Source organism: Aricia agestis, chromosome 10, assembly GCF_905147365.1.
Source record: "Aricia agestis chromosome 10, ilAriAges1.1, whole genome shotgun sequence".
In the NCBI taxonomy this organism is placed as follows: Eukaryota; Metazoa; Arthropoda; class Insecta; order Lepidoptera; family Lycaenidae; genus Aricia; species Aricia agestis.
In genome coordinates this window covers 2,705,339-2,733,109 of record NC_056415.1, presented here as the reverse complement: position 1 = coordinate 2,733,109, position 27,771 = coordinate 2,705,339, and the positions used below count along the sequence as shown (strand labels likewise).

General features: G+C 35.9%; 1 protein-coding gene and 1 long non-coding RNA gene across 3 annotated transcripts in view; one reads left to right on the top strand and one right to left on the bottom strand.

Annotated features, from left to right (window-relative positions):
* LOC121731331 (phosphatidate cytidylyltransferase, photoreceptor-specific) overlaps positions 1-27,771 on the top strand; it is a 34,745-nt gene that overhangs the window by 1,662 nt on the left and 5,312 nt on the right. The window contains exons 5-10 of one of the 2 annotated variants that reach the window (XR_006036215.1): positions 2,854-3,046; positions 12,759-12,925; positions 13,422-13,574; positions 14,993-15,121; positions 15,653-15,787; positions 16,416-17,266. Coding sequence is in view for 1 of the 2 variants with exons in the window: in XM_042120725.1 (XP_041976659.1) it covers positions 2,854-3,046; positions 12,759-12,925; positions 13,422-13,574; positions 14,993-15,121; positions 15,653-15,787; positions 16,416-16,511 (873 nt within the window). In the remaining variant the exon portion in view is untranslated. Of the gene's footprint in view, positions 1-2,853; positions 3,047-12,758; positions 12,926-13,421; positions 13,575-14,992; positions 15,122-15,652; positions 15,788-16,415; positions 17,510-27,771 lie in introns of those variants that run through there. The other variant, XM_042120725.1, reaches the window with a different exon arrangement.
* LOC121731334 lies at positions 232-27,753 on the bottom strand. Its single transcript, XR_006036216.1, has 3 exons — positions 27,741-27,753; positions 18,068-18,073; positions 232-373 (listed from the first exon to the last, which is right to left on the bottom strand). It is a non-coding gene; the product is annotated as an uncharacterized LOC121731334 (long non-coding RNA).

The window sequence follows — 27,771 nt, the reverse complement described above, 5'->3', positions numbered from 1 at the left end:
TATTTTTTATAAGTTTCCGTTTAAATCGGTTTCGAAAACATACTACCTCATAGTGTTATTGGCTATTTAAAAACAACTCCTTGTCCGATTTTCATAATTCCAATGTTGCTTCAATCTCAGGCTATCCTAGGGTGCGTCCACATTTGTATCATTTGCCCGATCAGATCTCTGTCGCGTATCATCGAAGCGTATCAAAATGATACACGTATCATGATACGCCCCGATCGCTATTAACCGCGTATCTGGTACGTGTCGTATCAAATACGCGCATGATCGGCAGAATGATCTAATAGTCGTCCACACTCTTGATACGGCGCGATGATCGCGACGGAGATCTGATCGCGCAAATGATACAAATGTGGACGCACCTTTACTCACGCGTTATATAGCATGTGTGTGAGTGAAACTGTTAAATAGAAAAATTTGAAGTATAAGAATTGGGCCCCAGGAGATAATTTCACAGTTATTTTGAAGTTATTATTAGAACATTTAAGGTGTTTTCACTCCCGTCGATAAGATCATTATTATAATGAACTTGTTATTATGATATTATCTTTAGTCTATAAATAAAACTTGAATAAATAAAATATTATTAATATGTAAAAAGGTTTTACGTTCATAGACGGTTCTCATATTTTGTTAGTATTATGATTGAAGAATAATGAGAAGGACTATAATATTATGACTCAGTATTTACAAACTCAGATTCTAATATTATAGATCACATATGAAAATAACCACAGTACAGTCACAGATAAAAAAATATTTCTATGGTACACCGTACAGTAGGTATACTATTAAAAAAACAATGTTATGCTAAGTACTCACATACGGTTTTGCTCGATCGAGCAATCACGTCGAGCAAAATCCGCGGCTTGGCCTTTCGTCCACACATTCAGCATTGCTCGATAGTTTTATTCTAAATATATATAATATGTAAGTACTTATTTAATTCCATCAAGCCGGCTCGATGCGAGCCTTCAAGCTGGTTTCATGGGAGTCTTCGAGCTGTGGGTTTTGAGCTCCACATAGTAATTATTACTCGATTTGGAGTAAAACTATCGAGCAAAACCGTATGTGAGTACTTAGCATTAGACCTTCTTTAAACATAGTTCTCAATTAGGTGGTCGAGGGACGAGTTAGTATTGATTTCGCGTCAGTTAAAGCGATCCTCTTTTGTTTTGGTCGTCCGTACGCATCGTTAAGCCAAGCTAAATATTGCTTTGTAGGTCACACTAATTGAAGGTAAATACCGATAACCTTAATTTAACTGAGGTTTAGTAACAATAAGGATAGTAACACTTTGTTGTTAGTATGTACGCTAATCTGGGTTAAATGTAATCGTGGATTAGGTATGTTATGCCGCTCGTTGTTCGTATTTAGGAAAGAAAAGGCACGATACATTAGGAACGATCATATGCAACAGAAAACTGGTGTAAGTGGGCCTAATAAAGCGAATAGCGTTAGTATGTCTCGTCGAATTGTCAAATGCTTGGAGCCAATGACCTTTGAAAAACCTCATTTGGAGCACAGCAATAAAATTGTACTTGTTGCTACAAGTGGTTAGTCGTAAATAGATCGCAAATTATTTATATAAATAAACTGGAAACTTAAATTTTAGACTTAGTAGAATAAAAAAACTGTAGTCTGTACAAAATGCAGTCTTATTTACGTTGGTTACCACTGGAGATTCTGGCTTCACAAGGGTTGCAGTGTTGGCAATGTTTGGCTATTTGTCCGCCACATTGGTTGTCGTCAATAAAGATTGTGATTGTAATCTGTCATTTTGTTTAGGTCCTATACAAAATACTAGAATATTATCGCCGATAAGCGTAACCGTAAATCAACATTTTGCGATAGTGTAACCCTTGTAAATTCTAGATAAAAACTCAAGCTATCAGCTTTAGGATCAGGATCAATTTAATCTCGATTTCAAGTTAGTTAGTTTTTATGTTATTCAAAATAAAAGCCAAAAAAATATCGTGTATAATAGTGTTTATTAAGTGCTAAATAAGTATAATAATATATCGGTTACGGTCTGCAGCGCTTACTAGCACTACTAAATGCCTATAAATCTTTTAACTTCTTAACAAAAAGTCCTGATTACATTCGTCCTTCTTGCAATAACGCAAAAAATATATCTGCCAGATTACCTCAATTCTTAATGTTACATTTTAACCTGGGCCTGTTTCACCACTTTCTGATAAAGTGCCGAATAGGCTATTCACAATTTTTTTGACAAGATTCTCCATACTTGATCTGTCAAGCTAAGTGGTGAATAGCCTTTTATACGTGGGAGAGCCATGCTTCGGCACGAATGGGCCGGCTCGACCGGATAAATACCACGTTCTCACAGAAAACCGGCGTGAAACAGCGCTTGCGCTGTGTTTCGCCGAGTGAGTGAGTTTACCGGAGGCCCAATCCCCTTACCCCTACCCTATTCCCTTCCCTACCCTCAACTATTCCCTTCCCTTCCCTTCCCTCCCCTATTACCCTATTCCCTCTTAAAAGGCCGGCAACGCACTTGCAGCTCTTCTGATGCTGCGAGTGTCCATGGGCGACGGAAGTTGCTTTCCATCAGGTGACCCGTTTGCTCGTTTGCCCCCTTATTTCATTAAAAAAAAATAAAAAAAAAATAAAAGCCTATTCCGCACTTATCAGGAAGTGGTGAAACAGACCCTTAATGTTTAATTTCTTTTTCTAGCCATACATTTCTAGAACCTGACGTTGCTTCGCTTTAAATAGATTATTAATTTAAGAAACCCTTAGCCAGTCGTTTAAGTTAAGTATTGAACTATCAACTATGGTTATCAATAAAAAGTCGATGATCACATAACTGATTTTCTTTCGCAGGACTACCTTCGGTTCCTAGTGACGTACCATCGCTTCATCTCTTTCTGTCTCTACTGTATCGGCTTCGTGTGGTTCGTGCTGTCTCTCGTCAAGAAATACTACATGCGACAGTTCAGTCTGTTCGCCTGGACTCATGTCGCTCTGCTCATTGTCGTCACGCAGAGCTACCTCATCATCCAGAACATATTTGAAGGTGAGTTCCATTCGAAATTTGATTTTGGAATTATGAAGGAATGACAGTGTATTTTTTTTATTTACTCGCGTGGTAGGCACTAACCGTAAATTTAAAGGAATGATAATATAGAGAGTGTTGCCTAATAAGAAACAGTTATGAATTTATTATTGTTCAGTACGACGCGATCTGAATGCACTAACAATGTAATGAACTCTTAAGGCCTCAAAAACGAAATACTTTGTTGAACCTATGAATATTCTTATCATTAATTATTAATTTATACAAGTAGCAACGTTAGGTGTTGGATTGTTATTGGTACTTTGGCTAAATAAAGTATTAGAGCGTAACGGTACTATAGGCACGATAAGAAATCGCCAAATATTTTTAGTTTATTTTTGCCTGACTACCAGAAAGAGGGAGGTGTTTGTATGTGTATTTCTTAAAAGCGCTATAGACTCCAGAGCCTAAACAGTTTGTTGAGCTTGAGATGTATCGTTAGATTCGTCTTCAGAGTGACACTGAACTGGACACGTCAAAGCATTCGTATTTTTTTTTTTAATTTATTTAGATTATTATTTTCCTTATCAATGAAAACCATACAAAGTACTGGGAACTTAGTCAGTAGGAAATCATTATTATAATTCGTTGTACGTCATTATTATGTAAATGTAAACGGCGTACGTATCGTTTACTTTAGCGTCATGTCAGCTTAAATGTTTAGTGTCTACTTTTTTCGTCACGTCACAGCTGTGTATAAGGCCGTGTTCACACCTAACGTCTTGTCAGTTGTGAATGAAAAGGTATCGAAATATAATGCTGACATGACATGAGTCAGTTGAGTGTGAACGTAGCTTGATATAAAATCATACAACGGAAGTACATTTGCTTAATAGTCGTTTTTCGTAAGGTGGCCATATTCCCTTGGCGAAATGTATCCGATGTCCTTTCATTGGTCGCGACTCACGAATTCAAAATGTCTCAATAAAGTATACAAAATTAAATTTGATTCAGCATCTCAGTGGCTTAAGCTTGAATACTTGGAGCCTAAACCGCTCTTGAAGTTGAAGTTAAGCAGACAGATAAACAAACTTGAACATTCATATTAGTGGTTCTTTGACCACAATTTCATTAACATACAATGGATATAATATGAATGGTAACTTGTATACGAATGTATCTTAGACCTGGATATAATAATCACGTGACCTCCGAACTCAGGAGGCCTGCGCGTGAGCTTTGACACTCGTTTCGTAATACTTGACATTTTTATTAACCGTCCGAATGAACTTTAACTTTGACCTTGTATTTTTGTCCATGATATTATGTTTTTGACTTTTTTAATTTTTATTTTAATTGTTGTGGATTTTATGTACAGTTCACTTAATTGCCCTTATCACTTATGTTATAAAATGTTAGTCACTTCATCCACTTACGTCTTCAAATCATAATATATCATAGAGCAGGTAGGTACTATCAGAGAAGTTCATTCCTATGCAAATCGGGGACCTAAGTAGTTTGGTTGCGTTACGTCAAACCCAGCTGAGAGCTGACAGATCACAATTGACATTGAATTGACATATTCGACCAAATAACTTTGGTCTGTCAATTGCATAGGAATCAACTTCCTCGATGGTACATACTACATACTCCTGAATAACAATAACATATTGTGTTATTTGTAGTAGGGTAAAACTGGCCAAAACTTTGTTAACACAAAAAATATATTCTGTGGAAACATTTAATGTACAAAAACAGCGATTCAAACTACATACATTAAATTTTGATGTCCTTCGTAAAATATTCATTATTTTAATGACACAATAATTGCTTTTGATCGTTATTTCGTTACCGAGATAGTAGAACGGGCATGAATTGCCCAAATATATTTGACATGCTATTTGCTATTATCAATTTTGGAAAGACTATCTGCAGAGTGCAGATCTACAGTATTAATAGTACATTAAAAAGTGTAAACTATTATATTATTATTTTATAATAACTACTGCGGGGCTAAAATGGTCACATTTAGCAAATCCTCTCAATCAATTCAGCAAATAAATTGTCAAAACTGTCAAACTGACAAATGTCAAATCAGTACAAATATACAGAAATGAATTGCAAGCAGAGTTGCATTTTGCGATTTTAGAAAAATGAATTATATTATGATTCATATCGTGATTCTTCAAAGCGACTATTTTATCCCCGCTGGTCTAGACCAGTCATTCAGCATACTCAAAGTGTGCTCCGCGGAGGCCTGGGGCTCCGATAAGAGTTAAGACCAGCGGGGCTAAAATGGTCGCTTTTTTTTTATGAAATAAGAGGGCAAACGAGTAAAGCAAAAAAGGGGGGTCACCTGATGGAAAGCAACTTCCATCGCCCATGGACACTCGCAGCATCAGAAGAGCTGCAAGTGCGTTGCCGACCTTTTAAGAGGGAATAGGGTAATAGGGGAGGGTAGGGAAGGGAAGGAAAGGGAATAGTTGAGGGTAGGGAAGGGAATAGGGTAGGGGTTAGGGGATTGGGCCTCCGGTAAACTCACTCACTCGGCGAAACACAGCACAAGCGCTGTTTCACGCCGGTTTTCTGTGAGAACGTGGTATTTATCCGGTCGAGCCGGCCCATTCGTGCCGAAGCATGGCTCTCCCACGTATAAAAGAATCGTGATATGAATCATAATATGATTCATTTTTCTAAAATCGCAAAATGCAACTCTGCTTGCAATTCATTTCTGTATATTTGTACTGATTTGACATTTGTCAGTTTGACAGTTTTGACAATTCATTTGCTGAATTGAGAGGATTTGCTAAATGTGACCATTTTAGCCCCGCTGTGAACTCGAGAGCGATACAAATATATTTTTTTTGCATGGTAACTATTTACTATTTAAAGATAAAACATTTTTTTGGGGATCCATCAAAAATATAATTTCTTTTATGGTTCCGCCACCAAATAGTAGAGTGTGTAAACTGTGTTCACGTTACAAGAGTTGTTACTTGTTAGTTGTAACAAATTAATAAATAGTTATTCTCGTAGTACATTTAACAAATTATATGCAATTGTAATCGTAATTCGTACCTAACCTGAGTTTCTGCTAATCATCGTAGGAGTCATTTTACTTTATTATACATCCATTTACATACACATTTCCTATATTTACAAGATCGGCTACGTCCACGAGAAGTATCCCATGGGCCTACCCAGGCCAGGTTCTGGGCCAAGGGGATGCAAATCAGAGTTATTATAAGCTAGGTGTTTACAAAGAATAAAAAATTAATAATATTTAGTTGTAAAAATATTGTATTGCAAATTTGCAAACAAATGGCAAAAATTCGTTTTCTTACTTTTTAATTTTTATAGATAAAGGTACCTACTAGATAAGATACTTAGTAGGGACGTCAACATGATCCAGGGGGGGGGGGGGCAGCCGCCTCATGGGTACGCCCATGAAGTATCCAGTATCCTCTTCACGCTTAAAACGCTGAACCGATTTTAATGAAATTTGATAGCATTATTAAGTACATATTTTTCAAAAATGACTGCACCTTTCCGAAAAATAATCAAGTTTCTAAATCTGGTTTCTGTAAAGCACCTGCTATTCAGAAACAATAAGTAAACATAATTATGTATTTTGATAGAGCGTACATTTTGCTATTTTCATCTTATGCGCGCTTTACTAGCAAACATCAAATTTCAATTAACCCTTATTGATGACATAAGAATATCACTCATAGAAACTCCCAGGTAATATAATTCTGAATAGACTACGTATAACGTATTATCAAGATAGTGTCACGGTAGGAAACATTGACGTATATAGGACGTTGGGAAAGGGGACAGGTACGTACCACGTAAAGCTATAAATAGAACTGATGGAAATACACTTACCTGCTTTGAGAAAATTGGATAATAGATGCGTGTATGTGTTACATAGTTTTACGCTTTTTAAGTATTGAGTGTCTACTTGGCCCTCAATAAAGCCTAAATAGAGGTCGAATTTTGAATTTAATAGGATTTGCTTTAAGCTGTTCTAGTAAGCATTATTATTACTGTCGCCCTGCCCTCCTACCATGACATCTTATAGCAGTATTACTTTAATATTACTTTCAGGATTTCACACACACAAAAACATAGCTATGTCACAGTATAGCAATATGACATATCCCTACAGTAGTGAAACGAATGTACTTGCGCAGAGCAACGGAGGAGTACCCGCGGGGAAGCGGGCGGCGCGGGCCCGCGTACACAAACTCGCGGAGTTTGTGTACCTGCGCCCACAGGGGCGCGTTGTCTACGAATTTTACGAAGTTATGTCTATTGTGCTGTGGCTATGTTCATATAAATAGAGATCATGTTTCTTTATGCGAAATTCAAAAGTAATATTAAAGTAATACTGCTATTATAAGAGCCCCTGGCTGTCGGCTCCGACACCGAAATGTTTGAAATATCAGGACAGACCGCTATTCAAAGACGGAGCGTAGAACCAAGATCCACCTAGGTGACACGAGTCAGTAAAGTTTTTGCCTAGAAGATAATTGGGAGCCAATAGTAGAGACTGGAAATGCTATACTACCCTAACTATATCTTGCCATGTCACATTTTGGTCCCAGCAGAATATCAGTGCGGCAGACTTGCTGCTAATGCTGAGCTGGCGTCTATTTTTGGCATCACACAATATTATAATGTTAAATTAATTATACTTTGTCCTTGTTCTTGCGTCTGTTTGTAAATATTGTGTTGTGTGATGTGCAAAATAAATGTTTCTTATTCATATTCTATACATTAAGTACTAAAAATTTCCATACCGAGCCATTTTTGGCACTGTTCTACCTAAAATGTGTAGGTAGATACTGGCTTCAATATAGGTGCGTTTGGCTCTAGAATGGGAATAAAACTGTCAGCGATTCCATGAGATAGGTAATCTGTGCAAATAGAATAAGTAGGTCACCGAAACGTGGTATAACAATAGGACTCAAAGGGTCACCATACGCAATTTCAGCAAAATTTGTTCAGCGGTTTGGGCGTGAAGAGGTAACAGACTGACACACCTTCGAAATTATAATACAGTTAGTATGAATAAATGTCTCCTCTTTTATTACGACGAAGAAAGAGAGAGGTATATTGGTGCTCTACCCAAGTGACATTTGACATGGTATAATATTTCCCGCGTTCCATTGATGTTAAGAACGATCAAAACGCTCAGGAGGCATTTTGAGCGTTTTGATCGTTTTTAACATCATATGGAACGCGGGTATTGTTTATGTCGCGCTTTGAGTCGAGGAGAAAAGGAGGAGGTTTCTCAATTAGACCAACATAATGTTTTTTTTTGTTTGTTCGCCAAAAAGGCTGCCACTTGTGGACCGATTTTGAAAATTATTTTGCTTTTGGTTTTTGTATAAAATATAGTTAGTCCGAATTTGGTACCACTTGCACTTTTACAAAAGTGGTAATCAGATTCGTGTTTCTCGCGGCGCACTATTTGTTCTATTGTAGAAAATAAAACTGTCCTAGTCTGGTCCTAGTAGTCAGATGGACATTTAAGTAAATATTTGGCAATGCAATACATCACTTATCAGAAATATAATGTAATGATGATGACTACACTTAAATGAAAATTGAAAGTATGAGTCATGAGTGATGACTGATGACTGATTTCATTGTCAGATTATATCATTACTAGATGACGCCCGCGCCAAAATTCGTTTATCGCGCGGGAACCGTACATTTTTCCGAGATAAAAACTATTCTATGTCCTTTCTCGGGACTCAAAATATCTCCATGCCGAATTTCAGCAAAATCGGTTCAGCGGTTTGATTGTGAAGAGGTAACAGACAGACAGACAGACGGACGGACAGACAGACAGACACACTTTCGCATTTAAGTATAATATTAGTATGGATTTTGGTATTATTTTGTTATCAAAATAATGTAATTGCATTGCGACTAGTTTATGCCAAAAATACTCTGCTGTCTGCTTCTCCAAGAATAGGTAATCGTTTTCACGCGTGGCTTACTGAGTACTGAGTACTGACGCACTCAGGGACATTTTTTGATTACTTAACTTTAATATAATGAAGATATTACTAGGAAATTATGTATAAAGCTTATTATCAACATTTTCAGTAAATACTAAATTTAAATTAAGTAATCATTATATTTCTCTGATGATTGTTGAATTGAATGTTGCCGAACTCGCAAAAAAGTCGGGCGACAGAGACTTTTGTAAGACGTACAAACAGACAAAGAAATCGCCTGTTGGTAAGCAATTACAAGCAGCTGCAGCATCACATGTAGCTGAAAATATATTATGGAATGCTCGCGATATGATTCAGCGTTTTCCACTGAAACAAGCGAAGCTCCAGATCTTCTGTAAACAATAGTTTATTTATAGTATGAGGCGACGACGTACAGTATCTAAGGATGTTGCATTCGTAATACGAAATGATTTTCTATTTTAGAGGTTAGGAAAAGCGCTATTTCTGGGTCCAGGTTAAAACGTCCTGTTTTGTTTTTTTTTATGGAATCATCTTTAAAACGCTTATTAGTTTAAGTAATGCTGTGTTGCATGAAATTAGATACTTTAATAATTAATCATAGAATGTACTTAATAGCTTGGTTTTGTATGAGATGTGTAATGTGTTGTCCATAAATACGTGTGTGTTACGTCAACGTGAACGCGCTTTGAATACGTTCAACGCGATATGAGAGCTGTTCAATCGTATTGCGATAATATACACTTCCCACGTATATTAGTGATCGAAGCTTCCCACAATAGCTATCGATTCAAATCGTATTATTTGTGTCTATTTAGGTCAGTGAAATAGGACAGTAGGTGATAGACAGAAGAAAGATAAAATATATAGTTTTCATGCGGGTGTTGAAATTACAATTATATTAACTTTACGTCTACGAAATTACGGATTACAAACCGTCTTTTGCAATGTTTTTATGCCTATTTTTACTCCCTACAGCCAAACCAAAAAGAAGGGTACTGAATAACTGGGTTTTAATAATAAAATTTAAATATAATAATTATTTAAGAGCCAGAGCAAAAATAGGGCATATAAAAATAATAATTATTTTTATATGCCCATATATAAAAAAAAAACAATATTCGACCTATTATTCTTGCTCTATAGGCAGGTATTACACGCATCAATATTATCACGATTCCGTGATAATATTGATGGTGTAATAGGCAGAATCGCAGTATCACAGTACACTTGTGAATCGCGTGATACTAGAATCATGATAATATTGATGCGTGTAGTACCTGCCATAGCGGTACGGAACCCTTCGTAGTTCTCGCACTCGCACTTGGCTGATTTTCAAATCCGAATCGAACGAAAACTGTAAAGAGCCATGAATAATCTAAAACTGGGGTAATGGTTATAGTTCTTAAGTTTTGTTTAATATGATTCAAAACTTAATACACTGACCAGAGTAACATGACTACATCCCATGCAGGTTACGAAACGTTTCCGATTTCCATATTTCTAAGACCATTCAATGTTAATTGCGTAACCGTACGGCCCTGGATCTATCAGTTAAAAATATCCACGTCAAAATACAAGTTAAAGCCGTACAAGTCCATTGCTTTACACTTGTATGGTTTTGGATATGAAATTAGGTAAAACGCGAATTTCCTACTTTGTGCGCTATTCTTCGGAAATTGGAAGCAATATCGTGTACAGATTAGAACATGATATGGAAACCACTACACTGTCCCCATTTAGAGCTAATTCCAAGGCTTATTTACGTTATTTTAAACATTTCTATCTATTATTATGTACTAGACAGCGTTGCCAGACTTTTTGTGCCAAGTCGGGACTTTGGAACTTTTGGAGTGCAAAAGCGGGATTTGTCTGTCAAAAGCGGGACATAGTAAAAAACGTATTTAAAAATCAAACTATTTACATTATTTTCTTCTTTAACTTAAAATTACGTTTAAATACGTGATAAGAGATAGCAAAACTACACAAAGAAATTCCACCCCTCTCTCTCCCACGCGCGCTCTTATCTTCATTACGCACCTTTCTTTCTCAGCACGCTGGACATACGTTCGAGTTATCCCCGAAAAGCAGGACTGTGCCTGTCCCGCGCGGGACATGTAATTTAGATTAAAATATCGGAACGTCCCGCCAACATTGGGACGTCTGGCAACGCTGAACTACTAGATGAACTTCGTATTACTTCGGGATTTTCGGGGAAATCCATGGAAGTCTACTTCCATGGATTTCCTCTAGACTAAAGTTAGCCAAATCAGTTCAGGCAGTACTCCAATTTAAGCGAGACTAAGAGACCACTTCCTGAATCCTGATAAGTGCCGGATAGGCTATCCATCCATCTTTATACTCCATACTACCCTATTCCCTTCCCTATTCCCTTCCCTATTCCCTACCCTATTCCCTTCCCTTTCCTTCCTTACCCTCCCCTATTACCCTGTTCCCTCTTAAAAGGCCGGCAACGCACTTGCAGCTCTTCTGATGCTTCGAGTGTCCATGGGCGACGGCGAAGTTGCTTTCCATCAGGTGACCCGTTTGCTCGTTTGCCCCCTTTATTTCATAAAAAAAATACTCTACCTGTCAGATAAGTTGTGGATAGCCTATCCGACACTTATCAGGAAGAGCTGAAATAGCCGACAGTTTTAGCTGAAATATACAAAATTAAAAATACATTTTTATTTATACAGGGTGTCACAAAACAACAAGTATAATACTCTTTAGGGTGTGCAGTGTGCACTGCCCCTATATAGAGTTGAATGTGTAAGTAGAAGTGCTGAAAAAGTAACTTTTTTACTTTTGTATGGAAAAAAAACATGCTGCTATTTCCACGTACACAGGAACACATACGCACCCTAAAGTATTATCACTTTGTTTTGTTACACCCTGTATAGTTTATATAATGTATTCCACTTCTAACCAATAAGATAATATTGCTCTTTTTATTTTCTTGTTGCTGGGTCATGGGTGTAAAGAACGAACGTCCCTATCTACAGAGTTTACTATAAATATACGCGTGTAAGTAAATTGGCGTGACAGATTGACCCAGTTTTATCGTTTTTTAACCCGCTTTGTCCCTACGGGTTCATATTTTTTTTACCCCGGCACTGATAGCATCCTTATGGTAACCACATAAGGATGATAGTAACTCCGAGGTAATTTAACTAAGCGGTCCCTAGACACACGAACATGATAGTATAAAGTTACACGCTATTGTATGTTGCTAAATGCTACCCCAGGGAGTCTATGGTTAAATGGAACAATAGCTTTGTACACTTGTCTGTGAATTAAATGAAGCCGTCAAAATTCCAAAATTAAAAAAGTTTTGCAAAAACTTTAATCATTACTAGCGCCAAAGACTTTAACGCCAAAAACTTATTTTGACGAAGTTTTGTATAATTTGTTTGTAAAAGTTTGATATTTTGAGGTTCGGGAGACAACGAAGGATAGACGAGATCAAACATAGGTACGGTTACAGCGCAATAAACTAACTTCTGCGCAAACAAAATTGTCTTTATGTTGCTGACATTAATAAAGATGACATAAATTAATGATGAGGCTGTTTCAAACAATCCAAGAATACTATAAAAATTAACCCATTGGTCAGAGTGATCTACGAGGATCTACAATAGGACGAAAGAGGATAATAATTATGACTTCTGCTATCTATTATGTTATGGTCTATTGGTCGTACTGATGATGTTACTGACCACATGTCTCTACGTTTCCAGGTCTAATATGGTTCATAGTGCCGGTATCCATGATCATCTGCAACGACGTGATGGCGTACGTGTTCGGATTCTTCTTCGGGAAGACGCCGCTCATCAAGCTCAGCCCCAAGAAGACCTGGGAGGGATTCATCGGAGGAGGCGTGTCCACTGTGGTGTTTGGACTTGTGGTGAGTTGAGTAGTTCAGTAAGTACTATAAATCTTAGGTTGTACTGTTAGGTACCTTGGGTTGTTTGTATGGGATGGTGGGCCAAGGTCAGAGCTTGGGAATGTGATGGGCATAATAGGTCTGGTGGAAGAAGTGAAAAGTGTTATTATTATGCTGGGAACGTTACATATAATTTTTCGAGTGTAGTCTACCTAAAGTGCATGTCTTTTCATATGCGTATTTCATATCATCGTCCAGTTATTATCAATATCCAACATATCACAGGTTATAAATAAAACATAAGGCATTTCGTGTTAGAAAAAGCATAATATGTCTAGATTTCTGGCATTGGTGCTTTAGAATGGCATATAGGGCCAGAAAGAGTTTCTGCAAAACTTTACTACGTACTTAAATTAATCAAACGTTGGAGACGTCAAATCGTAGATTTTTCTGGTATTTGCTTTTGAGAATCTATCAGAACGCCCCTTAAATAAAATTATTATCTCCTCAATTTCAGCTGGCGTACTGGATGTCCCAATACCCTTACCTGGTGTGCCCGATCGAGTACTCGGAGTCGCTGGGCCGCATGACGATGGACTGCGAGCCGTCCTCGCTCTTCCGCCTCCAGGAGTACTCCACGCCCAACTTCCTCATGCCGCTGGTGAAGGCGGTGAGTGATTTTGGACTTTACTAATGACGATTTATGGTTGAAATTACATTGGTTTATCTTTATCTGACTTGTGGTGGTGTTTTGGGGCTTTAGATCGAAATAGAGTACATTGATGATATATATGCTGTGATGATAGATGTCGCTCCCACATACAAGTTTAGATGTTTATAAGTGGGAAAGGTTGCTTTGAAGACATACGGCAAAAAATAATGATACTGTCTTCAAATTCTGATTAAGACAATTATTTTAAGTTTATTATTGTCTGACATGACTAAAACATTTCTTACTTAACATAAACATTTTCATGTAAAGTTCAGAAAAGCCGCGTCCTAGTTCCTACTCTAACAACGTCATTTCACGTTTGTTAGCGTACGACGCGGCATTCCGATTTCGTTCGTTCGTTTGAGTTTCAAAACGGTTTCGTAGTACCCCTGGCTCTACTCATCCTAAACTTACATGGACTAGCTACACAAGTTACTTGCGTGATACTTTCATTACTTTAGCATAAAGAATCTGCTTTTTTCCGAGGATATACCCCCTAAACCCTCCCTACTTCTTTCCTTCACCTTTTAGACTAAACTTTATAAAATATGACATTTGCATACTATTAGTTTAGTTGAGTGTTATGATTCTGTATTTTATTATGAAAACCATCTAATAGTACATTTCACTCTGGCAAATAAATGATTAAATAAATAAATAAAAATGTTGTGTAAAATGAGTACTCGCAAAAACGCGATTACATTATATCCCTTGACAAAATTGCGACCTTCTCATAATATATGTGCAAAGTATTTATTATTACTTAAATGTGAGAAAATAATATAAATGACTTCTTGCGACATTAACGTAGCTACTAGTGTATATAATTAGTCCCCAGTAAATAATAGCGGACGCTAAATATACAGCGGACATGCGTGTTATGTATTGCAGATATTTGCATAATCTCATTTCGAACAATGTTCCATTCAATAAAGTATAAAATAAATATCGCATGTATAGTATGCCATAAATTATCATTAAAAACCCTTTACTAAGTTGCATTCTTATAATGTTCTCTACGGTTTTAGGGTTCCGTACCCAAAGTGTAAAAATGGGACCCTATTACTAAGACTTCGATATCTGTCCGTCTGTCTGTCTGTGTGTCTCCAGGCTGTAACTCAAGAACCGCTATAGCTAGACTTCTGAAATATTCACAGATTATGTATATCTGTTGCCGCTATAACAACAATAAAAACAAAATAAATTAAATATTTTAGGGGGGCTCCCATACAACAAAAGTGATTTTTTTGCTGTATATTTATTTAAACGGCAATGTAGGCACTTGAAATATTCACGAAATACATACATAACTTAAATAATTAAGGGGGGCCCCATTTGTTCTCTATCTGACTTATCTCTTTCTCTTTTCCCCGCAGTTCGGTCGCGACAAGATTAGCATGTATCCGTTCATGATCCACTCTCTGGCGCTGAGCATCTTCAGTTCCGTCATCGGACCCTTCGGAGGATTCTTCGCTTCGGGATTCAAGAGGGCGTTTAAGATTAAGGTACTGACAAAATATTAGGCTGCCTTCACATTATGTCGCAAGCACTGCGGCAGCAGCGCTGCAGCCGCACCGCTTGCGACGTAATGTGAAGGCGCTCTTATAGTCTGTATTAGTTGTCTGAAAAGAAACCGCTAAAAGCAGTAAGACCGCCAGTTTGCGCTGTGGCGATAACGCAAAAGCGGATTATTATTATTACACACATGCCACTAATTTAAACTCGAACTTATAAATTAGTATTTTCTGCCTACGGAGAAAATACAAAATTATTGTTTTCGATCGGTACCTAAACACATTTCGAATGTTTTATTTTAATGTTAGTTCCCAATCATTGACTTCGAATCTTTGACGTCTTAAGTTTTTTAGTGCTCTTGCCATTAAAACATGGCTTCCTGTATCCTTATAATATGGTTTAAGAGAGCGCACATTATATTAATCTGCAGCAGGGCGGGCCCCCGGGCATATTATAATTATTGGAAATGCTGCCTCCCATATTAATATGCGTGTCATTAACCAACACTATACTATCCCCAGGACTTCGGCGACGTGATCCCCGGTCACGGCGGCATCATGGACCGCTTCGACTGCCAGTTCCTCATGGCCACCTTCGTCAACGTCTACATCACCAGCTTCATACACACCGCCACGCCGCAAAAGCTGCTGCAGCAGGTACTTTATGCTTTTAACTATAATGGAAAAAAATGGAAACTATAAGGATCGTGGTATATTTTGTTGTATTCGTAAGTCGGGTTAAACGATGCCGTATTGCGTGTAAAAGTAAGGAATGTGCTACATAATATTAAATACTATTATTACCTTTATCACGCGTATATATAAACATTTTGTCAAAATGTATTTCTGCTATTGGCATCATTGCTTAGTTTTTGACATATACATTAAAGACAGAGGGTAAAAAGTTTTCCTGTCACGCTGTAGTTTTATCTATAATGCTAAGTACTCACATACGGTTTTGCTCGATAGTTTTACTCCAAATCGAGCAATAACCACCGTGTGGACTGCAAAACTGACAGCTCGCAGGCTCGCTTCGAGCCGGCTCGATGGAATTAAATATGTCAAATATGTCATTTCCTTCGATTCGCAGTAAAACTATCGAGCAAAACCGTATGTGAGTACTTAGCATTAAGTTGCAATATAATACCCGACAGCAAAACTAATAATTCTTTAATTTTGCATTTATGTCAAAAAAAAGGGTTTTACTTCTGAACTTACTGTACAATTTTCAACCTGCCCTAGAAAGAGGCCTAATAATTAACATATTTCTTGTCTAATATTACAGGTATACAACATGAAACCGGAACAGCAGTTGCAAATGTTCTATGCGCTAAAGGAGTCACTCGAAAACCGGAATATACTCAACACGATGGTACCTTAATTTAGTTAATTTATTATAATAGTTCAATGTGACGTCACGCGTCTTACTCTCATATTATTCGCTATTATATAGGTTATACAACATGGCCCTAAGCTTCCTTTCAACCGTAAGATTTAGGAGTAACAAATACGATTTTTTTTTTAATTGGTATTAATTAGAGATATATGCGTCTCGCTTGCACTAGAACGTTTAAAACCAAATACTACAAGTCTGATTTGTAACCTATGCGAGTCAGCCAATGAATTTATTTGCAAATATATGTTCATATCATCTGCAAAGAATTTAAAATAGGATTACAATTAATTCAAACGAACTACAATTACACAGATTACTTTCGTACTTTGTCTATGCTCCTATTTCTACAGTTGAAATTTCTACATAGATGGCGCCACGCTTAAAGTTATATTTGTGGGTATTCGAGAAATATGTTACACTATATCTACGTATAGCTTTGTTTACTTAACGTATTGTGTATATTTTATGTTTGGATTTTAGTCTATAAATAATTTTATCGATTTCCGCTTACTCTAAGTGTCGAGTCAAATCGCTGTAAGGTTAAGGACATATCTTGCTCTATCCGTTGTTCTAGTCCCACGTATGTGCAATAATCATAAAACATATAAAAATATAATGAAAATACTATATTTGTCAAGATATATATTTTTACAGGCACGCTTCAAACCTAAGATTAGTAAACTCGTGTGTATTTAATTTGAAAGGGAACAGTAGGTATGACACTAATGTTCAACACCACAGTCCACAACAGAGAGTTACAAAAATTATCATAATATATCCCAATTATCATCTATTTTTGTCATAGTAATTGTAGCATATAACATGCATAGCAATAAAATATGAGAGATATATCCAAATTATAGCATATAAGTATTAGGTGCGACTTACGTTAAAAAGGCAAACGATCAGTAGGCTTAATAGCCAATGCGAAATAATCACTGACCTCCATTATAAAAGTACGCTGGACTTATGATACCCTTTGAACTAGCTATTTTTTGTGCCTATTTGAAGCGGAATCAGCGCCCCCAATGCGGGGGAAGAGAACTAAATCTGACGTAAAATGACGTTTGAAAGTCGCCATATTGGCGCTGATAGCAGTAGTGAGAGCACTTGGAACTAATACTAGTTATGACAACTGTTGCTGTTGGTTGTGGTAACGTCAAATTTAGTTCTCTTCCCCCGCTTTGGGGGAACTGATTCCGCTTCAAATAGGCACAAAAAGCAAGTGGGTATCATAAGTCCAGCGTACTTGTATAATGGAGGTCAGTGGAAATAATAGAACACTGACAGATTTTAGGACAGACAAACATCTGTCACTATGTCCATTCTACCGTAGAAAGAAACCCTTTTTATGACCATGGCACAATACAAATTTAGGATGTCATCATTACCCTTTATGCACCCATCGCCTTTATCCAAACTAGTAATCTTAACTTGTATTCAAGTTGTATCCACTATCTACATGGTCCCTTACTAATAATAAATGTTTTGTCCTTGTTTGACCCGTTACAAAAGTAATTTGATAGACGTGAACAAAACACTATGATCTTATCATAAAAACAAAACATCGCGCAGCTCATTTAACATAAAAAAATACGTGTGGCACTCGTGGACTGCCGCGGTAAAGCTATTGCATAGCATTTTTTATCATAAGTTGATAAAAAATGCTATGCAATAGCAGTTGTAATTCGCATACGTCTAGTCGCACGCACACAAACACCGTGCCGAAGTCTGCCGAACTGAAAGACATACACGGAAACGCCGCACCGACCGTTAGCCTGCTCCGACCGAGTGGAGGGGGTTAGGTTTTTTCGTTACGAAATTCGCTGCGCTCAAAGCTCGCGTTAAAAGCTACAATAATAGCTTAAAAATATTATTAGTAAGGGGACTCAGGGCCTTATGACACTGGCGATTAGCGAGCCATTTGAAAGCGACGCGATTGCGCAGCGCTCACGCCGCGATGACGTCGCGATTGCGCGGCGTGCACGCAGCTTGCCTTCGGCGTTTTGGACACTCAGCAGCAAAATGGATTCTGACGTCACTCCCTAGACGAGTCTACTATTATATTATATAATAATAATCTGTGTAGACGAGTGTACAAAATGGCGTCCACGCCACGCCGCGACGACGCTGCGCTGTCGCGACGTGCACGCCGCGCATCCGCGGCATGTGCGCTGCGCAGTCGCGTCGCTTTCAAATCGCTCGCTAATCGCCAGTGTCATAAGGAACTTATACTTAGGTATATCAATGCATTTCTGTGTGTCGTAACTTAGATGTTTAGACGTAGTTTAGTAACAATTGTGTGGTTACCAATAGTACATACATAGCATTACATTTCCATTTGTCCTATAGTCCGAAACGCAAGACGAGGCACAAAACTTCATATAAAAAATATGAGAGTACCGTGCCACGTTTCTTAGTTTTGACTATAACTATAGTTCGCGTTTTATGTGAAAATATTTAAAGAGAAAGCTTAGAATAATAAAGCTGGTCTTTAAAAGTTATAATTTTATGTATTAATAGCTTTTTCTTTGTTTGAGTCATTTCATTGCAACTAATTTATAGTTCTTTAGTTGCTATTTCAAAATATCTATAGCTTTCTAGAGTAATGAGTTAATTTCATAAGGTTGGGATGCCGAATTTGGCCAAACTATTATTGTTAATAAATGATTAACACAATAAATAATATGTTAGATTAGTTTTGTCTCAATATTGTTTGAATTAACAAAATTCATATTGTCTTATGTATGAACTGAAAAGGATACTGTATCTACAAGTCGTCTGTGTCAAACATTGAACTGACTAAACAATTATTTAGTTGATCGATTGACGTTGTGGTCCAGTCATTTAGAAATTCATACATTAACCACTTTCAGTCGTGCACGAAATGAAGAAGATGGCGATATATTAGTCGTGCGAGAGTGAAAGAGACGAGTAGTGATAGGTCAATGTACATTTTAATAGGATACACCAAGGGCTAGAGACATGAAAATCAAGTATTTGTAAAAATTTATTGCTGTCTCCCTGACCTCAAGCCTCAGAGCGCGATAGAGACAACACGACAAAAAATCTAATAAAAGAACAGAAAATCAACGATTCGTTGTCCCCTAATTTCTTCTCCAAAACTTAACCGATTTAAGTACTTTTTTCATTAGAAATTTAAGCAAGGCTTGAGCTGTGTCCCTATGTTTTATTTTTTTGTATAATCTAGCCAAATTTGTTGTTTGGATGATTGAACACACAGGAAAAACTGGCCATTTTTTTGTTTTTTGAACGTACATATCTTTTTTAATAATTAAATTATGAAAAGAAAGAAAACATAGCGACATGCTTATAGTGGCTATAGATTCAGGAAAAAAAATGTACCTCTACCAGCATTATCCAGGGAGGAAACAGAGGACAGCGTTTGTATGGAAAAACGGCCCTAGTGTATCCTCTTAATTGACATTACTAGAGTGATGACTGGTGATGATTGAATTGATGCAAATAGTTTTGAAATAATATGTTGACCATTGATTGAGATTGTGACTTGAAATCATATTATAACTGTCACAAACTTATTGGAATGGTTGGAGTGATGCAAATTGCATTGCTTTAGGGTGTATATAGTTTTGTCAGTTCTAGCCTCAAGGCCACACATGTTTGAATTTAGTTTTATTATAGCATGATTTTTGTGTATAATACTTTTTGTTAGTTATTAGTTTTATTACTCAAATATTAACAAATCATACTTACTAGTAACTGCATTGGATTTTAAAATATATGAGGCAAACAATTGCAATTTTGTCAGAACTTCAGTCAGTAATCTGACAGATCTCGTTTAAATGCACCTTGAATTAGATGCAAATATTTTCGTTGGAAGAAACAGGGATTTCGCATTTGTTTGATGCTTTAGACTGAATATCGACTGTGTGCTAAATTAATATTTTCCATATTAAACGTCCTTTTATACATTTTGTATGAAATACTTTATAGATTTTTTCAATTCTCTTTTCTTATTGAAAACTACCTTAACCTATTGAAACAAGAGGCGTTATTCAATACCGTTCGATTTCGAATCGAAAACTACGAAACGCGGTGTGTTTTTGAACAAGATTCGAACTATAATCGTCATGGGTCAAGGAAATAAGTAATACATAAAATTGGATGTCCTCGAAAAGACAAAGATAGTCATGTTTACTAGAAACTTGGTTTTACAAAGATGTTTATGTTCATTTTATGGAAAAAAACATGCCACAAATGAGTCAACCTCAGTACCATTATTACATAAAAAAGAAGTTTTCGAAACATTCGTTTTTTTTTGTAATTTTTTCGTAATTGATCTTAAACATTATTAACCTATGTTTATAAAATATATAGCTTATGCTTATAATTTAACAAAATTCATGTTTTATTATGATATAACCTTATACTTTGTTGCTGTATAGGTTGTATAAATGATAATAATATATTACTATGTCATTTAGTTTATCTTTAATATATTTACGGTTTAACTTAATTGAGAGTAAAAGTATTCATTTTACTGTTTGTCAGCTGAGTTTAGTTGAAGCTTATTCTATATAATTGAGTATATAATTTTACTACTAATATATTATCTTAGACCTAACAAAAGTGAGGATAGTTCTGTAAACTATTAAGCCAGGCCGGTCGCAACAACGCCTCTCGTATTAACATGATACACACATGTAACGACGTCGTTCTTCGTTAGTCGAGCTGTCGTAGCGTAGTTTTCTTTTATGTGTGAGTTGCGACTCATACATTGAAGTCTGTCTGAGTTTTTGTTGGACAAACCTGTTTTTATTTGGTCTGACATGTTACAATATTCCATTTTATGTGTAATTTGTTAAATAATTTAAGATTTTGTTTTGTGATTAATTGTGATTTTATGTAACGTTATCGCATTGTGGTATAGTATTATAGTTTTGTTCATAGATGTATACTATATTGTTAACGTTGGCATACCATATCTAAGGACGACGCATCTCGTAGCAAAATGTGGTGCACCGTGCAAGCAATGCCTAGCCTTAATATAATATTATATCCTTAAAAGTGCATTCGTGCTATGATGCTTGCAGTTTATCCTTGTAGAAATGGCAAGATTGAGCAATTCTGAAAACGTCATATTTTGACGTCATAATATGGTCGTTAATTCGTTTCGATTATACAGAATATCAGAAAAATAAGTGATAATACTTTTGGGTTAGTAGCAGCGCTGCGGGGCTAAAATGGTCGCTTTGGAGAATCATAATATGATTCATTTTTAAACTCCACTTTGCGTGCAATTCATATAGTGATTCTCTTCGATTAATGATTGGACGCCGCGCGCGAGAGACCAATCATTGATGTAAGCGAATCACTATATGAATTGCACGCAAAGTGGAGTTTAAAAGTGATTCGCTTCGATTAATGATTGGTCTCCGCGCGCGAGCGCCGCTCGCGGGACCAATCATAAATCTAAGTGAATCACTATATGAATTGCACGCAAAGTGGAGTTTAAAAATTAATCATATTATGATTAGTTATATGATTCTACAAAGCGACTATTTTAGCTCCGCTGAAAGAGACTATATTTTTTTTTAGTTTTGTATGGGAAAACTCATGACACTGGGGCACTTGCCCATACAAATCACAAAAAAAAATTTGTTCTTTCAGGGCTGCACTTTCACATTGAACTCTCTACATTCTACAAGGAACACATACACACCCTAAAGTATTATCACTTAGTTTTGATACACCCTGTATATCGATAAATTGTATCGATAATAATATGGACAAAATACAGGCTGAAACTTTTACTTACACTGCGAATACTACTCATAGTTTCTACTCCAGACGCTTTATAATATTATTAAGTCGTTTCAGAATTATTTAGTATTACATAATTACATAATGTTGTTACTTTTGTGTAATGTTGCTATCATGTATATATTAAGAAAATTTAGTGTTTCGTGTCACAAATCAAATTATAGTACCTGTGGTTTATGTGAAGTCAATGTATATCAGAAGAATACGTCAGAAAATTGCCTAGAATTGACAAAATGACTAAAAGAAAAGGTTAGTCGTAGTAAAAACCAAAAAGTTCCATTACTCATGTTTTAATAAATTAAAGATGTACTTTAATTTATTAAAATGTGAGTAATGAAACATAGTACGAAACTTTAACAATGCTTAGTACTCTTTACTAACCAAAGTGTTTCCAAGTAATAAAAAGTACAAAATATTATTTTTCGTGACTTGAGAAAAATATGAAATGCTCCAAAATAGCATAATAATTATGAATATATTATGCTGCCGTATATCATTTCCATCAGCAGGGTTATTTTTTACGTTTCGCCTTACGCTTACGAAACTTGTCGAGAGGTGATTTTGTCGAGTATATTGAATATTTAGCGAATATTTGTTTAAATAAATTAATATTTAATGCTTTCCATGCTAATGGTTATTATTCTATATTTTGTTTTTGTTACTTCTAGAGAGTGTAGATTTTTTTCTTTGTTTTAATGTCAACTGAATAGTCAAAGAAAATAAAATTAAGAAACTACAAACCTAATTAAATTAGAAAGCTAATTTTATTAGGTTTGTAGGCAAATTACACCTGCAAATAGTTGATAACGAATTGTGAATGGTAGGAGTAGAGAAAAAAAAATTTGTTGTAAGACGTAATATTGTGGAGTAATAGAAAAAAAACAATGCTTAGGCATAATAATCTATTTTTGCTTTTAATTTTTCATGTCAGCAATATTTGACGTATGAAACAAGATGGCGCTGTTTTTTTTTAAATGGCGTCGTGAGTTCCGTTTTTTAACGGGACTTTAAAACTTTCTGTGACCGTTTACTAAGATTTCCTATGTGGTTTTGCTGTTAGTCGATGTTAGATGTTAAGATCTGATTTTGGTGTCTATTGTAAGGAATTTTCAATTCCGATGCAACACGTTGACAGATGGAATCTGGATTGAAAATTATTATGATAGTTTAGGTGTAAATTCTATTTGTATGTGTTAGATATTTAATATAGTTATTTATTAAATGTGACCTATTGTATTGAATTAAAATAAATTATTCCTAAATATTTGAGAATTTTATTAAAATAGTACCTAGATGTCGCTTCTTTTGTGTAAAAATCCGTTTATCGCCCAAATAATAATATTTTTGCAATAGAAAAACTAGTATTGCTACTGTGTTTAAAACTAGAAAAATCATATTTTGATAGTGTTGACTAGCTAGTGGCTACACAAAAGCTGGTTGAAGATTGAACTTGCAGGAACTAAGGTACCGTAACTGATACCACAAAAGAATCAATAATTGTGTTTCTATTGTACAAGCACCATAAAGGTTTATCTTAAAACAAAGTGTAAGTGAGAACCTTGTTAATTTGTCGTTATGGCCATCGCTTAATTAAGGTCGTTTCATTCAATTTCGTTTAAAAATAATCAATCTCAAAGAAAATAAATTGACACACACTTGAAGAATATGACAGAGATAGCTCTCAAATCTTTTGATGCATTTAATGAACTTATAGGTATAATATGAAGTTAAGAATTAAGTAAGCATTAAATTACTCATAGCGCGGCCTCTAGTCTAGTTAAAAAGCCTATAATTATTCAGATGTTTACTCCAGATTTAACTCTACACCATTCATAACGCTGGATAAACCCAAACACAGACTGATCCAGTTAACGTAACCGATCGGAAGTGTGCTCGAGTGCTAGGGTTGCCACTACGACCAAATTAATATTTGTTGAATAAAATTATGTATGTATTTCGTTATTTGTATGATACCTAACAGGATTCTACCTTTACAGAGTAAACCTCTACGTCTGTAAAGTCTTTCAGTGGCCTGTTACCATGGCTGCGGAAACTTAGGCTAGTATTTACTTACTAGGTTTGTATTAGATTTAATGTCTTTTATCATAAGTATATTATCTACTATACCTAATAAAACATTTGAAACTTCTAGGCCTCTGCAAAATATTTTGATTTTAATATATTTCTCTCGATGTTACAACCCTACGACCGGCAGACGAGTCTAACTGCGAGCGTGTTCCCACGCGGCGCTTGCGCAATCCCCGATCGAACTGTTCGCATTGACACACGACACGGCACGGCACAAAAAAACATATATGAGTGAGCATAGTGGCAAATGAAATATCTAAATTCATCAATTTTAAATACAGGTAAGGTTTTCAATTTCTTGATATTTGACAGACATACAGTTTGCCGCGACAACGGCCCAATATAGAGCTCCGCCGGCGGCAGGTGGAAAGCGTGAACAATAATTCCTAATCAGTTTTTTAAACAGTATTAGATCGATATTGTTGTTTTGAAACCATGAAGCCTTTAGACGCAATAATGTGGGAAGTCAAATACTTACTGCATTTTGGCTACCAGGTGAGTTAATTTAACTTTTTATACATCAAGTTCCTAAGTTCTAAGGTGCAATGGAAACGGTCTGCCCTCGGAACAAAGATAACGCCAATAATTCAAGACTCGTATTCGACTGCAATCGAATAAAAAGGGAAAGTAAAGCTGCGTGGAAGTTATGTCTAGCGAATCGTAGACACATCTCGACGTATGTAGAGAAAACTGACATAAAAACTGAAAATGTGCGATGCATGACAATGACTATTGCACAGAAGGTACACGTTTTGCCAAATAGCAATACGTTTTGCCAAACAGCTTTTGCCAAATGGCCATAGCAAAACGATTGGTTTTACCAATTGAATCCAAGTACATGTACCCTGAATTGTTTTAGCAAGTAGGTACCTAGTTTAGCAGCTACTTGTTATAGCTTCTTAGAACCTAGTTATTTCGTATCGTAGCAAACATAACGCACAAATTTCGCAACATCACCCGTAGCATGGCTACAGTAGAAATGCGAAAGTATAAACAAACAGCGGAGATAAACTGATGGTGCCGTTCCGATCTTTACCGCGGCTAGCCGCGATTGACAAAAGTCAAATATAATGCCACTTTATGACATCCTACTAATATTATAAAGGCGAAAGTTTCTTTGGATGTATGGATGTTTGTTACTCTTTCACGCAAAAACTACTGAACGGATTTTAATGAAACTTTACAATAATATAGCTTACACATCAGAATAATATATAGGCTACAATTTTAACCGACTTTCAAAATAGGGAAGGTGTTATGTTCGTTTTTTTATGTTCAACGATTACTCCGCCGTTTGTTAACCGATTTTCAATTTTTTTTCTTTTGTTTTATCTCCACTGTTTGTCTATACTTTCGTATTTCTACTGTAGCCATGCTACGGGTGCTAGTACCTATTCTGAAAAGTTGAGATTTGTTACACTCAACAGTCGAAATAAAAACGTTCTTATGATATTAGTTATATAGACTATAGAGAGAGATTAATAAAGATTACTATAAAAAAATAAATAAAAAATCTTTATTCCAATTTTTAACATTACACAACCACAATAAACAAAAAATACAAAAGAGAAAAAAAAAGTGTACATGAGAGAATGTGAAAACAAAGAAAGCACTATCCTAAAATAAAAGTAACAAAATTTGCATATTTAAACAACATAATATTTATGGCAGTGCAATGCCAAAAAATAAGGAAAAGGGGACCGCTCAGGTTTTGACAGCGACCGTCGCCGCTGTCCCTGGTCTTCCGCGAACCCCTACCCCCATAAATCAAGTTACGGAAAAGAAATAAAATAGTTTAAATACAAAAGGTCGATATTAAATATAACATGATACAAGAACCTTAAGGTATTTGATACAATATTGACATGGTGTAGGGAAATGTTTATGAAGAATGTTACTTATCATAAAAATGATAAAAATGTAATAAACTTATAAAAAAGAATGTAACGCATGTTAATATGATAATGTACATATAATATATAAATAGGAATAGTTTTTAATAGGTAGGTATATAAATAAAAATATATTTAATATAATATTGTAAACATAAACGACTATTTTACTAGGGCTGGACTAATAATAATTATTTTTTGTTTGCAAATGCAATAAGTGATGCTTGAATTTAAGCTTAAAGTTATCAATAAACTTTAAGGCTCTTAGTGGAGGTAGGAGGTTATTCCAGACTTTACTGGCAACGTGTCTAAAGCTTCCTCGAAACGCGGCTGAGTGGTGAGGTTGAGTGATAAGCAAGTAGCTCGAGCCCCTGGTGGTCATGGACAGCTGACTGTCGCCAGCCCACTGCAATTTATTAAAGAGGTATAGAGGTGTTTTATGCCTGATAACCCCAAAAAGGAGCGTCGCAAAGTGCTTTGATTACTGTAGATCTATTACAATAATATTATTAGTTAGGCTTTTAGTGTTAAATCTAAAAACCGGTAACCAATTACATAGTAATTTTCCTAAATAAGAAAGATCTTAATACCAAGAAATAGTTGAAACATTGGATTTACATAAGTTAGTTAAGCATTTGTTTTGCAAATTCTCAGAAAGTCACTCAGTGACATAATGTGTTTAGTTTCAAGTGTTTGGACAAACAGATAATGTAGTCCGTTCACAGTCATCGTACCTTGAAGTAAATACAAAGTGATACTTAGGTCGTTACCATTAAGGTTCATGAAAACTATAGAGTTTCCCCCGCTTTTCTCCTTGGTCCGGATGTTTCACATGCTGAAACACCGGAATAGGCCTAGAACATACATTACTTAACGTCGTAGTTTGAAATGATTTGCAACATTGCCTTTTACAAATTTTATGGTTGAACTTTCAACTTTGAAAATTATCTACCTTTTATGAAACATTTTGTTGAATAGTAGGTATATTGTATCCAACGTAAAATCCTTGATTAATAGATTATCCCATTAAGAAGACGAAACATTAAGGTTGGGTTGCACCAACTAACTTTAACTATAACTGTAACATTAACTATAACTACAGTGCAAAATGTCAAATCTTTGGTTAAAGTTAAATATGGCGTCCTTGGACGCCATATTTAACCTCCGCTCATACGTATATCTGACAATTTACTATGTTTTACAGTATTATATTTTTCCTGTCGATTTTTACGGATAATTTAATTTTTTATACCCTCAATCCCGTTACCTGTAGCTTCAATAAAAATAAATGAACGCAACAGACATCTGTGAATTTCTCCGGTTAAAGTTAAGGTTAAAGTTAAAGGACGCCATATTTAACTATAACCATAACTTTAACTTTAAGCACGCCTCTGGTGCAACCCAACCTTAATTGTTTTAAGTATATTACCTATTTCAATTAAAACAGCTGCGCAGTGCAC